Source organism: Microcaecilia unicolor, chromosome 12, assembly GCF_901765095.1.
Source record: "Microcaecilia unicolor chromosome 12, aMicUni1.1, whole genome shotgun sequence".
NCBI lineage: Eukaryota > Metazoa > Chordata > Amphibia > Gymnophiona > Siphonopidae > Microcaecilia > Microcaecilia unicolor.
Window position 1 is genome coordinate 57,460,061 of NC_044042.1, and position 14,496 is coordinate 57,474,556.

The 14,496-nt window shown below is 42.3% G+C and overlaps 1 protein-coding gene across 1 annotated transcript in view; it reads right to left on the reverse strand.

The window, feature by feature from the left end:
• Nucleotides 1-8,749: 8,749 nt before the first annotated feature.
• BARX2 (BARX homeobox 2) overlaps nt 8,750-14,496 on the reverse strand; it is a 61,118-nt gene continuing 55,371 nt past the window's right edge. The window contains exons 3-4 of the mRNA XM_030221697.1: nt 13,885-13,969; nt 8,750-10,282 (exon numbers count right to left, since the gene is read on the reverse strand). Of these exons, the coding sequence (XP_030077557.1) occupies nt 9,986-10,282; nt 13,885-13,969 (382 nt within the window). The 3' untranslated portion in view covers nt 8,750-9,985. The remainder of the gene's footprint in view (nt 10,283-13,884; nt 13,970-14,496) is intronic.

The window sequence follows — 14,496 nt, forward strand, 5'->3', positions numbered from 1 at the left end:
TTCCTGTTACTCCACATTATTGGAAAACTCAGCCTGTCTACTATATGCAATAGTACTGATACGTTACAGAAAAATTTGAGCCCCACCCTACAGCGAATGTAGAGATCAGAATTGAGATGTCCAGGTTGGGATGTGCTGAATTCCTATGATAGTTTAGAAAAGGATGTGCCAAAACAGAGCCTTTTCTAACAAATGCAGATATGCACCAGCACATTCAGTAGGAGCTGCTATTTTACAAAGACATACATTGAAAAATTAACGGCATAGACCCATCAGCTTCCACATGCACATAATTTCACAACGTCCTTATATAAGTGGCATTACTTCCAAGTGTAGATGCCCCATTTAACAAACCAACATAGGTAGGTGCTGCCAATTAAGTAGTGAGGTCACAGTTTTAACTTGGTTTCAATTTGCAGGTGGGAATAAAATACATGAGATTAAGGGGAAAAGATTCCCTTAGGGGGCCCTTTTACTAAGCTGTGTAAGGGCCTACATACTGTTTTAATTTAGGGTTCAGAGACCCCCAAGAAGGCTGGAGTGACCTTAAATCTGACTCCATCTCTAAATAGCACTAGTACTGGGGTAATCAAGGAGTTGTGAAGCTCCAAAAGGAATCGCCACTAAGAGAGACGCTAGGTCTAAGGAAAAGACACCAGCCTCACGACAAACCGGATCCAGACCACAAGTCACACAATGCAGCGAAAGATAGCCTGATACAGCAAAAGCATTTATACTTACAGCCTCTGATCATAAGGTGAAGTCCACAAATCATCATTTGGAATGAGGAGTTTATTTGCCAAGGTACAAGTCAAATCAGTGATTGACAACAGGCACGTACAATCAATTAATTATAGGAATATAATAATCCAGCTGCAAACAGGTGTTAATTCCTAATCTTTTATAATTTCTTTTACTAATTAGAGGTTTTACAAGGGAAAGCAATTAGGTAATTTGTCAATTCTGCTGGACACATTGGTTTCCCTTGGAGAGAGAGAGTGGCAACCCTTCTCTCTAACTTAAACCAGGAAATACCCTGATTTTTATAGGTGCCCTCAGGATATGGATAATATGACAATAGATATACCTGATTGGATCTATGCTAATGTCATGGTTGTCACTGATTGGCTCATGCTAATGAGTAGCTTTTATCTTGCTAACATGGTTTTGTCTCTAGCTCGCTTGACCACAAATCTTAAGCAAGACCCTGCATCCAGCTACACCTTTCCTTTCTCACACCATGGCTGACTACAATCCTGCTCACAGGAAAGTCTCCCTCCCCTCTGGACAGCTAGTTCCCTATTTTCTTTGCACCTGGCATGACTCACTCATTTCTCAACTTGTTTTTCTAACTTACATTAGAGAAAATTCCACTTTGTAACAGATACGGCTTCCATTTTGTGCTGAAATCCTCCATTTTGTTTCCATATCTATTGACCTAACTTTTCCTAATTTAGCTTATTTAGGCCTCAATCCGGGCTACAAACTAGGCCATACTTTTCCAGTAAGCTCCCAGTTATGTCAGCCATCAGATTTATGACTCAGCCAAGGTCTGTAATGGCCTGAGCTCTATGACTGGGCCCGCTACCATTCCAGTGGGGGGGGGGGGGGGTCTCTGGCTGTACCATAATTATACAATACATACAGCGCATGCCAAATCAACACTGCCGCCAGGCTAGTGCGTGAGTCGGGCGGTAATTCTGAATTTGGTATGTGCCGAATCCCCATAGTAGAAAATAATTTCTGGGGCCCTTCTACTAAGCTGCATAAGGGCCTACTGTGTACAGTAAATGCCAAATTGGTACTACCGCCTGGCTAGCATGTGACTTGGGTGGTAATTCTGAATTTGGCGTGCGCCAAATCTCACAGTAGAAAATTTTTTTCTATTTTCTACCACAGGCCGAGCAGGTAGGAGACAACTGAAGATGGTTAGATTGAAACAGCCACTGAAGCCCATGAGGTTGGTCTCCCTTTCCCTCTCCTCCGCGCACCCCTCATCCATGTACCCAAACAAAGCAAGCAAATCTATGAGCTGCTCTATCCACGTTGTCATTCTTTATTGTTGGTAGCATTTTTAATGGACCTCACTTATATTTTCAAAGATGCTGGCTTGTGTAGCATATGGATGTACACAGAGGAAATATTGGTTTCATCGGTTAGAGTACTAATTTGTTCTACATTTTAAATGTGGAGTGGAGTGGAGTAGAGGAGTGGCCTAGTGGTTAGAGCACCAGTCTTGACATCCACAGGTGGCTGGTTCAAATTCCACTGTTGCTCCTTGTGATCTTGGGCAAGTCACTTAACCCTCCATTGCCTCAGGTACAAGCTTAGATTGTGAGCCCTCCTGGGACAGAGAAATATCCAGTGTACCTGAAGTAACTCACCTTGAGCTACTACTGAAAAAGGTGTGAGCAAAAAATCCAAATAAATAAAAATAAATCATTGTGTCATTTGGAGAGGCTGGCTATAGAGACTCCCTGCATTCATGCAGAGATGTTTTCAACTAGTAAAGGGCCACCAAAACAGATATCATGTTATGAGAATCAGGTACTTAATCAGACTTATTAGTTATAAGTACAATTTTTAAAAACCAATATATTAGGTTGAAACTGGGAGCATTTGACTTCTTTTTTTCCTGTGTCTATATCAAAAGAAAAAGATGGCATGTTGGAAATTGCTCCTTTTGCTTTATGGAATGCAGTGGTATATTATAAAAATGTGCATCTGTTGACTCAGGCTGCTTGCTATGTGAATATTCAATCACTGTTTCATTATTGCTACCAATTATTACATATTATGGGCATTTGTTTTAATTCATTTATCCAGTCCTTACATGCACATGGTGTTGTTTTTGAAACCCAAATGTTTCCTATGATAGCGTTGTACTTATTTGAATTTGTTTTTCTGTACAAGTTTTGCTTCATTTGTCTTTATTTGAAATAAAAAATTTTAAAACACATCTTGTCAACAAGGGGCGGGGGCTAGGAGGGGGCAGGGGGCCACACCAAAGTGGTCTGCACAGGGCCCCACAATTGCTAAGACTGGCCCTGTCTTCTAGATATATCATCTGCATTTGATACCATAGATCATTCTATTTTGATTTATGGTGTCATGATCTTAAATCTTTTAGTCCGAATATGTGTAAATCAGCATTTACGTATAAATGGAAGAGGAGTATGGAACTGGTATAAAGATATTTAAAGAAGGTGTTTCTGTGCTTGATGTGGGCAACATACATATATCTGGAAAATTTTCAACATCGGCATTCAGCTAACTTCTCATTTGGACTTTGAAGAAAAGCTTGAGGAGAGAATTGTGCTTACCTCTCTGGGGTTGAAAACCACCTAAAATTCCCCAAAAATGTGAGCCTTGGAGCTCAGGTCCTTAATTGCAGGGCCGGTCAAACCCAGTAAGCGGGGTAAGCACTGCAGGGGGGCGCCTGCCTTCAAGGGCGCCGCTGCGGCGCCATACCGCGCCGCCCTTGGGGGATTTAAATCTTTAATTTATCTCCATCCCAGCAGCCGCATCATTTGAAAGCCCTGCCTGTCTCTAGCCTTCCCTCCCTTCGTGAGTTTGTTCCGCAGAGTCCCGCCTTCTGATGTCATTTCCTCAAGGGCGAGACTCTGAGGGAACGAACTCACGAAGGGAGGGAAGCCTAGAGACAGGCAGGGCTTTGAAATGACGCGGCCGCTGGGACGGAGGTAATTTAAAAAAGACTTAAACCACGCAGGGTGGCAACAAGAAAAAGGGGGATGGGGCGAAGGAGAATCGCTGGACAGGGGCAGGGTGGGAGAAGAGAGAAAGAAGATGCTGGGGGGGGGGGGGGCGCCAACATAGTCTGCAGGGGGGCGCCAGAGACCCTAGGACCGGCCCTGCTTAATTGACTCCTCTTGGACATGCCGGCACCATTTACATATCTAAGTTGTGGCAGTTACATGTGTTAGAAGCAAAATTGCTGCTTGTGGAAACAATTCAATGAAAGGAGCCAAAGGTCAGGCTCTAAGATGCATGTGCTAAGCACTAATTCTAAAACAGTATCCCCTTGATTCTGTAAAAGTCACCAAAAATTGTGCATACACATGTAGTTGTGCTCCTGATTTGTACGTGCAATTTAATAGAATGAGCCAATTAGTGCCAATAATAGTTTTTTTAACAAGCAATTACTGGTACTAATTAGATTTTAGGATGCCTGCCTAAAATTTCATGTGGCCCAAAAGAGGGGGTGCAGAAATAGGAGGGACATGGGTGTTTCAAGGCAGATTGGGGGCATAGTATTGCTTTACACATGTAATTATAAAATAACAGTGTTCCATGCATAAATTTAGGCAAGGGCATTTGCACCACACTTTCATTGGTGCAAATGGCAGCGCCTAAATTTACGACCTCTCCACTCAAGCGTTAATTCCATAAACTGCACCACGCTTATAGAATACTGCTTAAGAGGGGCTTTTAGGTGCCATTTATAGAATCTAGCCCTATATGGGTGATCAGATTCCAACAAAGAATAATAGCATAAGAAGGTATTTATGTGCCAACATTTAGGTGTGCCCAGTTATGCCATGTCAATAGCAGTTGTAAAGGTGCATGCTTAAATGCGGTACTTTAGTGAATAACTTACAGCATTCCGTAAGTAACACGTGTAAACGTGGGGCACAAACATGTCCCTGCATGACATAAAACAATTTATTTGTCCATCTCATTGGATTTATCGAGTATTGGACCTAACCTAGCCCCATGTGTACACCCCTTGCATTTACATACTAACCCCCAAATTCTATTAACGGTGCCTAATGTTGGGCACACAAATGCATGTCCGGTTATAGAATAGGGTCAGTTATGCACATAACATAATTAGCTAATTGGCACTAAAGTGGAATTTAATTGGAGATAAGTACCAGTGATTGGCCTTAACAAGCACTAACTAGTACTAATTAGCAATTTCATGCATGCATAACTGACTTATTCCCCTAGTCTGTTAACAGAGCGCCTACCTTTTCTTGTGTGCAACTCTAAAGGGGGTGTGACTAAGGGAGGGGCATGAGCATGTCCAGGATTTAGACACAGAGTTATAGAATACTTCCATTTCCATGCCAAACTGATAGTAGTTAGGCGCAAGGATTTACATCAGCCTTTGCCAGGCATAAATGTGCGCACTTAAAGTTAGGCGTGAAAATGACTTAAGCTTGTATTCTATCAAAACAGTTCCCAGTGGAAATGCCTTTATAGAATTCACACTTAGCATGCATCATCCTGGCGCTTAGATTTGGGCACCATCTACTGAATCTATCCCTAAGCCTGTTATAGAATACCACTGAGCACACAGCTAACACTTCCATGCTAGTATTCTATTACAGACCAAAATGATTAAAGGGATGAAACGCCTCTCATATGAGGAAAGACTTAAGATGTCAGGACTCTTCAACTTGAAAAAAAGAGATGTCTGAGGGTGGATATGATAGAGGTCTACAAAATACTGAGTGGTGTAGCACAGGTAAAACTAAATCAACTGTTTACTCTTTCAAATAGTACAGAGTAGGGGATACACAAAGAAGTTACATGGTACTAATTTTAAAATGAACAGAAGGAAATATTTTTCCATCAATGAATAGTTAAACTCTGGAACTCACTGTCAGAGGATGTGGTATCAGTCAGTTTAAAAAAGGTTTGGACAAGTTCCTGGAGGAAAAGTCCATAGACTGCTATTGAGATAAACATGGGAAAGCCATTGCTTGACCCTTGAATCTTGGATTCTGTCAGGTGACCTGAATTGCCCACTGCTGGAAGCAGGATACTGGGCTAGATGGATCATTGGTCTGACCCAGTATGGCTATTCTTACGTACATGGGTAACTGGTGCTTGCATTAGGGCATAGTTAACGTGGTGCCATAAAGAGATGTTATTTTACCACTAACTCATGCTATTTTAGCACAGGTCCCATTGTATGCAATGATACTTAGGGGTCCTTTTAATAAGGTGCACTGAAAAATGGCTTGCACTGGTGTAGACGCGTGTATTGGATGCGCGCAGGTCCATTTTTCAGCACTCCTGCAAAAAAGGCCTTTTTTGCTGAAAATAGACATGCGGCAAAATAAAAATCAGTGTGCGTCCATTTTTGTCCTGAGACCTTACCGCCACCCATTGACTTAGCAGTAAGGTCTCACACATTAACCAGATGGTAATCAGCAGCATGCTTACACTGCTGATTACCACCCGGTTAGCGCCATGTGGTAGAAAATAAAAAATATTTTCTGGTGCGCGTATCAGACTTGCATAAAGAATGGAATTTCTGCCTGGGGCATGCAGTAGCCAGGCGATAGTTCCAAACTGATGCATGTTGGATGCATGTAGGTGCCTATGCACCTTAGTAAAAGGGCCCATTAGTTACTAATAATTGGGGATAATACATCTTAACAGTAGCCAACGCTGATAACTTCCCCCCTTAATTAAAGAAAAAAGATGTTTCTAGAAATTAAATTCACTGCTATATGTACTAAAAGTGAGTCAAGTATAGGGCAATCAATCAATTATGACATCACTGATGAGATTGACTCTTAGGCATTGGAGGAATGAGGCATTATGACATCACAATATCAGCTCTGGTTACCAGAAGCTGAAACTCTTCACAATATAAGAGGAAGTTATCAACGTGGGCTACCGTTAAGATGGGACATTTTAACACTAATTTGTGCTATATTAACACAGGTTTCATTTTATGCAGTGAGACCTAGTTACCAATAACTGGGGTTAATAGTAAAATAAAACATCAGTAGACTACATTGATAATTCCACCCCCCCCCCCCCCCACTTAGTCTCTAAATTTATAGAATAAGGGGTATATTTGTAAATGAAACTGTTTGAGATGCCTCTCCATTTTGTATGTTTGTTTGTAAAATGGCTTGTCTTACTATATGCGCCATCAAATACATGTTTTCTCCATGTTCCTATATATACAAAAGGCTTCATGTTCAGTCAGCCTTTTGTAAAAGGAAGGGATCCCCAGAAGCTTAGCCGGTGGTGGGAGGCAGGGCTGGTGGTTGGGAGGTGGGGATAGTGCTGGGCAGACTTATACGGTCTGTGCCAGAGCCGGTGGTGGGAGGCGGGGCTGGTGATTGCGAGGTGGGGATAGTGCTGGGCAGACTTATACAGTCTGTGCCAGAGCCGGTGGTTGGGAGGCGGGGCTGGTGGTTGGGAGGCGGGGATAGTGCTGGGCAGACTTATATGGTCTGTGCCCTGAAAAAGATAGGTACAAATCAAGGTAAGGTATACACAAAAAATGGCACATGTGAGTTTATCTTGTTGGGCAGACTGGATGGACCGTGCAGGTCTTTTTCTGCCGTCATCTACTATGCTACTGTAGCAAATTCCTAACCTAGATGCCCTATACAAATTTAGGATATGCATGTGATGCTTTTTTGTTTAAACCAAAATATACATTTCATTTTATAAGCCTTCAGCCTGTCTCAGAGGGTTAATCACCAGGGTCTAGAGGGTGGCTACTGAAATGGCCAGTGGTTGTCATCATAAAGCATATGAGGACAGACTTAAAGATCTCAATATGTATACTTTGGAAGAAAGGTGGGGGGGGGGGGGGAGATATGATAGAGACATATAAATACCTATGTTGGATAAATGCACAGGAAGCAAGTCTCTTTCAGTTGAAAGGAAGCTCTGGAATGAGGGGGCATAGGATGAGGGTGAAAGGGGACAGACTCAGAAGCAACATAAGGAAATACTTCTTCATGGAAAGGGTGGTGAATGTATGGAATGACCTCCCAGAGGAGGTGGTGGAGATAAAGACTAACTGAATTCAAGCCAGCTTGGGACAAGTAAGTAGGATCTCTAAGGGAGAGGAAGGGATAGAGATGGTATGGATGGGCAGACTGAATAGGCCACTTGGTCTTTATCTGCCACCATTATTCTGTGTTTCTAAATGTAATGATTTCTCAGAAAAGCAGAATTTTTGTAATGTACGCTTTGGGGCCTCCAATCAAATTTGTGCCCTGGGATCTGGGTTCTGGCCTTGACCCAAACAACATGTGGTATTTTATGGGCTAAGCAAGTCATGGATGCCTGTTTGTAGAAAATATGTTAATGAAAAGAAATAGATCACACTCAAAGCAGTTAGAGAGAGGGAAGTAGAAGACATGTTTAGTGCCCTGTAGGCAGAGAACGCCATGGTTGTTACATTTTTAATCACATGTTATACGTGAAAATTGACGACTGAAGTTCCAAGTGTTCTTCTTGTGACAAAGTCTACACCTAACCTTGTAGCCGCAGACTGGAGATGTGCATTCATTAGAGCACGTCCAATTCATTAGCATGCTTTAAAAACATATTAACCTATGAATTAGCATGCCTTAAGTCAATTAGGGGTCCTTTTACAGAGTGGCTTACCACTTGTCCTGCCCCGAGCATGCGCCACTTCTGGGGCAAAAATAAAACCCCCGGAAATGGCTTGTGCAGCAGTAACCCGGTGGTAATTGGGCATCACCGCGCGCTGCCCGGTTACCGCTGAGTTAGCACAGAAGACCTTATCGCCACCTCAATGGGTGGCGGTAAAGGCTCCCCGAAGCATGGCCATGCGGTAAGAGTTCTCTTACCGCATGGCCATGTGTGCTGGGGGCTTTTTTACCCACTGCAGTAAAAAGGGCATTGGCACGTGGGAAAAACAGCCCCCACCGCCAGCGCTGGACCCTTTTTCCTGCAGCTTGGTAAAAGGGCCCTTAAATATGTTTTAGAAAGCTTTAGCACATGTTAAATAAAATGAGGCAAAAATATCTGAAAATCAGGGAAAAAGTCCAGCAATGGTGTACAAATCTTTTCCATGCACATCCCACTGCAGGCTTTGAAACCGTCTTCACTTGGACTACACATGCAAGCTTTCACTTGTCAATTTGTTGTGGTTATGTTAAAAAGCCAACTCCATATACACATTTTCTCTACTGGCCCCAATATGCCCCTGAGAAAGCCTCCTTTCCATGCAGCAAACACAGATGGCCTTCTAGTCACACTGAAAGAGGGCTATTTATCGAAACCACCAATTAATCCTGGTAAGCCACTTTTTACTAAATCGATCACCTTAAAAATTTCCCTTACAGGCTCCACATTTATTAAATATTTGGGGAGAAAACATCAGCCTAATATTGGTAAATTGATCATCTCAAATTAATAATTAATTTTTCGTATCTCAAACAAACAAAAGGAGAAACATTTGTTTGAAGGCACACCCTCCTCACCTTTTCCTATCCAAAAATTGTTATCAATAAGCTGCACTGGCTAGACTAAATGTAAATTTTCGTGTACAAATTTAAAAAGTCATAGTTTTTACACTAGTTCATGAATTTATTGCACAAAGGGATTTTATACCCGCTTCTCTTCATTAGATTTAAAATCTGAAAAAGGCCTTTTTTTTTCTGGAATAAGAAAACAAAGTTTTGATACCCAGATGTTTCTTATAAGTATATAGATTCTTGATCGCTGTACAATGCAACATTCCACACAGGACTATTCTAGTGTTGTGTACCCCAGTGTTTCAAAATATCTCCATGCTTAATTAACAAATCAGCTAGGAAACAGTGACCTTGCAAAAATCTAGAATAGTTTCCTTGGCAATTTCGGCTTTGCTGCTCATTCAAAAAACATTAAGCAATAATAAAAAACAATAATAATAATAAACACAGAGGAAAGGTATAACCTATGTGTAATGTTCTTTTGCTTTGCCTAACACAGCAAAGCTTCAAATCTTATCAACATCACTGTGGCCAGTTCTCCATTGAAGTTTAGAGCCCTTGACATCCGGCTGTCTGCAGGGTGCCCTACGCACAGTTTCAACAGGCGTTATAACGCATTCACATCTTTGGTATGTGCACGTAGAGGCGAAGTGAGAGGACACCTTGCTGTCTATTGCTTGACTGAAGAATTTTTAGCTCCCAGAGGCATTGTGCCCAACAGATCAATTCATTCAGTTTTGTTTATCTGCTCCTTTTTAGCTTGATAAGGTGTTTTCTGGTGAGGAAGGCTCTGTGGTCGACTCTGTCAGTGAATTTAACCCATCAGCATCAAGACTGGTCTTTTTCACTGATTGTGATTCCTTTTCCTCTTCCCACTCCTCTTCCTCCTCCTGTTCTTTCTCTCCTTCCTGACTCTCTGTGGTTTCCATTTCCAAGGTTTGTCCCAGGCTTTTCAGCTTTTCCTCTGCCTCAATCTCTTCCGAGGTTGGGATGGAGTTTTTCTTTGGGCGGCCTTTCGGCTTTGTGGGAGCTTCCTGCCCACCTTTCAGTACCTGAAGGGAAACAATGGAAACATTATGACAAATGGTAAGGGAGATATAGTGGAACAGCAATGCAGCCTGGATGGATTTTGAGCAGTGTGTGTGCTCAACAAAGTTAACAAAGCTTCAAATTCATTTTAGTTCTCTACATTCCATTATGTTTCAGTTGTATGGACTTGTGTTTTGGAAATGTGCACAATTTCTGAACAGTGGCATAGGCTGTCCAATTAAATATCATACATACGTCTACCAAGCAGCAAAATGATCTTCTGGCTTCGTGTCAAAGACCAACTGTATTCAGATTACTATTCTAACAACCAAATTCACTTCCTGCTTATTTAATTAAGGATTGCATAAGAAAAGCCAAGATAAATTATCCTCAAATTTTTATGACATAATTAAATACACTTAAGCTGCTTTTTAATTAAATACACTCTGGACGCGTGCTATGTGCATAAACCAGTTATTTGCTGCACAACAATATCACATCCCATGATCTGGTCAAGAAAATGAGTTCCAGACTATTCAACAAGGAAGCAAGGACAGCTGTGCTATATACTCCATTTACAGGCAGGAGGGGGAAAAGTATATAGTAAGCAAATAGTCTTGTTGCCTGTGAAAACTCCAAACTGAGAAGAGGTGAAATGCAAACTTAATACTCCGAACTAGCTTTTCTAAATCGTTCAGCTATTCTGTTGGCCATCATAAGAGCTTTATAAATTCTGTTAAAAATAGAACACACACACACATGAAAAACAAGCAGACTTTTATACTTCTTTTAGGATCCATTTTAGAAATGCAACTTAATTTAGAGGGGAATGTTTATCAAATGTTAAGCTAACATGCATCAGCATGCATTATCTCAGGGCCACTGAGAGGGGGGGGGCAAGATTCCCCTGGGCCCGGCCTGCAAGGGGGGCCCTGCCGGCACCATCAAGGCTTCCATTGGCAGGCAGGCACACATAGGCAGAAGAAGACTAGAATGGTCTCCTGCTCCTACGTACCGAGCCCGGGACCCAGTTTATCACATTAATGCATTAACTCTCTTCTGCCACCACAGGTCCTTCTTCCTGCCTCATCCTGTGTGAAGTACTTCCTGTTTCTGCATAGGCGGGAGGCGATGCGACAGGATCTGTAGCAGCAAAGCAGAGTATGCATTAACATGATAACTCAGGTCCCAGCATACAGGAGCAGGAGAGAGAAGACAGAGTGAGGGAGCAGATGCAGTAAGTGGGGGTGCAGAGGAGGGGCACTGCAGGGGGGGTCCTTAAGATTGCTTGCCCCAGGCCCTACCCTGTATTTGGGTGGCCCTGCACTATGTGAGGCCATGCTCCTTGCTAATACACATTAGCTCACACTAAAATTTAGTAAACATGCCCCTAAATTAGTTTGGCATCTATAGGTCTTTCCATCAAATAGATTAAACATGGGTTACAAGATCAGAAATATTTCGGTTTACAATAATCAAGGTACACCTAACTAACATAGGATAAACTACCCAGAAGTCGATATTCATCCAGCTGCACTGAGCTTTTTGCTGACCTCTGCTAGCATTATATCCAGAAATTCAATACCGGGCCATTTCTGGGCTCCGGCATTGAATTTACGGGTTTATGGAGCCAGTGAAATCATATCCGGTTATGGGGCCCTTTTACAAAGGCACAGTAGAGCTACTGCGTGGTTAGCACTCGCCAAATCGGCCCTACTGCCAGAGTAGCGCGGGAGCCCGGCAGTAGTTCTGAAATTGGCACACGCAGTTTCCCATAGTACAAAATAATTTTCTACCGAGGGTGGTGTTCCCGGCAATAATCAGCAGCATGGCCACATTGCTGAACGCTACCTGATTACTGCAAGGTGGCAGTAAGAGCTCAGGCAGTAAATAGCCATGTGCTAATTTTAATATTAGAGCATAGCCCCATTTTAAAAAAAGGTTTTTTTCCCTGCCACAGTAAAAAGTGGCCCACCATGCACCAATTTCATGCGCCAAAACTAGCGCAGGCCACTTTTTACTGTGGCTTAATAAAAGGGCCCCAAAGTGCGCTATTCAGGGAGAAACGCTGGGCAGGGGAAGGGAAGGAGGGAGGGAGATATACTGGACACGTGGAGGGGGAGTGAAGAGAAGCCTTAACCATTGGACAGTTTGAGCCATTGAGGACGTCAGAACCTGGGGATTTTGGCACCCTTTATTGCTGGGGCCCTGAGCCAGTATCTCACCTGGTCCAATGGTTAAGCCAGCCCTGGGCTGTGCATAGTTTACAATATTCTGTAAGTTACATGCATAAGTGGGAGCCCTGCCTATGTCCTGCCCATGCTCCACCCCTGTGTACACCCCCATTGTACAGTAGATACTTGGTATGTAAGTTAAGTGGGTATTTGTAGAATAGTGCTTAGGTGGCATGCTGGCATTTACATATGTAAGTATGCATATACTCAAGAATATACTAGTATTCTAAATATTTACAGACGTAATGGCTGTGTAAATGTTAGCACCCACTATAGGTGCTGGTAATACACCCGCTTTAAACCTATTCTATGAAGGAAATAGGTGACAACTAGTGCCAATGGCCAAAAACCACACAGACAGGCACGATCACTTGCACCAACCCCATGACATCTAGATATTAGCACATATGTGAATAAATGATAGAATTCTATTGTTTTTGTATGCACTTGTGCACTCTGCCCATACGCTGCCCAAACTTGGTTCATGCACCTACCCACCAGCAAAGTAAGCACCAGCAAATCATGGCACATACTTTTCCACTAGTCAGTATTTTGTAATGGGTCAATATTAATGTAGGCCACTGCAAGCTTTTTATATCTGGATATTCAGTGCCAGCTCTGAAAATCTGGGTCTGATGCAGCTGTTGGCATTTATGTAGGGACCAGCAATGTTCAGACCAGCACCCAGATAACTACTTCTACTGTACAAAATTAGGACAGTCTTTTTTCTCTCCTAACTTTGTCTGGATATTTACCAGCTAGAGGACTGAATGTTGCTTCTAATTGAAGGGCTTATTTTCAAACCCACTAAGTGAATATTAATTACAGTGGACTTAGAGGGTTTTGGAAATAAGACTACGCCCCAGAAAACCCTGGCACTACCTTAAGATGGTCGGACCAAATTTTCTGTGGCTTTATCCAGGTAAGTGAATCTGAAAGTCTAGGTATGAGCAACTCCTATCCAGATAAAGCCCGCTGAATAACTGGGCTTTAAAAGTTCATTTACACACACATAGGGCTAGATTCTATAAAAGGCTCCGATAAAATTCAGCGCTGAAAAAAATACCCCTAATTGTATTCTATAAACTACACCTAAAGTTAGGCGTGGTTTACAGAATACACCTAGTGCATGTCCACATGACAAAATGTAGTCATAGGTATTTAGGCCAAGTAAAGCTTGATGTAAATGCTGGTAACTAAAGGGCCCTTTTACTAAGCCGTGAAAGCATCTACGTGTGCCCAACCTGCGCCAATTTGGAGTTACCATCCGGCAACTGCGTGGCTCTTGTGGTAATTTTATTTTTGGCGCGTGCTCGCTATGCGCGTCCGAAAAATAATTTTTATTTTCTGGCGCGCATCCGCTAAGACTGCAAAAGGTTTATTGTACTTACCATTTTCTTCCACTTCATGCGGCGATTTTGGTACCAGGTCTTTACCTGAAGTTGTGTCAGTCCCAGCGACTGAGCTAAGTCCAGCCTGAAGAGAAGAGGAATGAAGGGTCAGTATGAAAAGGTAACTATCTAAACCAGTGGTTTTCAAATCATGTCACTCTGGTTTTCAAAATATTCAGGTACCAGGGTTAGCTACACCTATTAGAGTAAATGATCAAAAGTTATCACACATTAGTAACCAAGGGCCCAATATTCAAAGGATTTGTGCTCCTAACTTTGAGACTTAGCTCTTAAATTGGTCTTTTTGAAAATTTACTAGGGTTGAGTGCCTAAATTTATACACATAGGGCCTGATATTCACAATGATTTAAACATCCAGGAGCCTCTCCTGGCCATTTAAAATTGCCTGTTGGGGCTAACTGGGTATTTTCAATGGCCCTTAACTGGATAGTGCTGCAGAAAATGCCCAGTTAGTGCCCAAGCTGAAACCGGCTAATTTAGGGGCAATCCAGGGACAGAGTCGGCACTTAACCGGTTAAAGATAACTGCATATATAGGACCATAGTACAAGCAGTCCTATCTTTTTTGTGGTTCTTTATAGCTGGTTAAGTG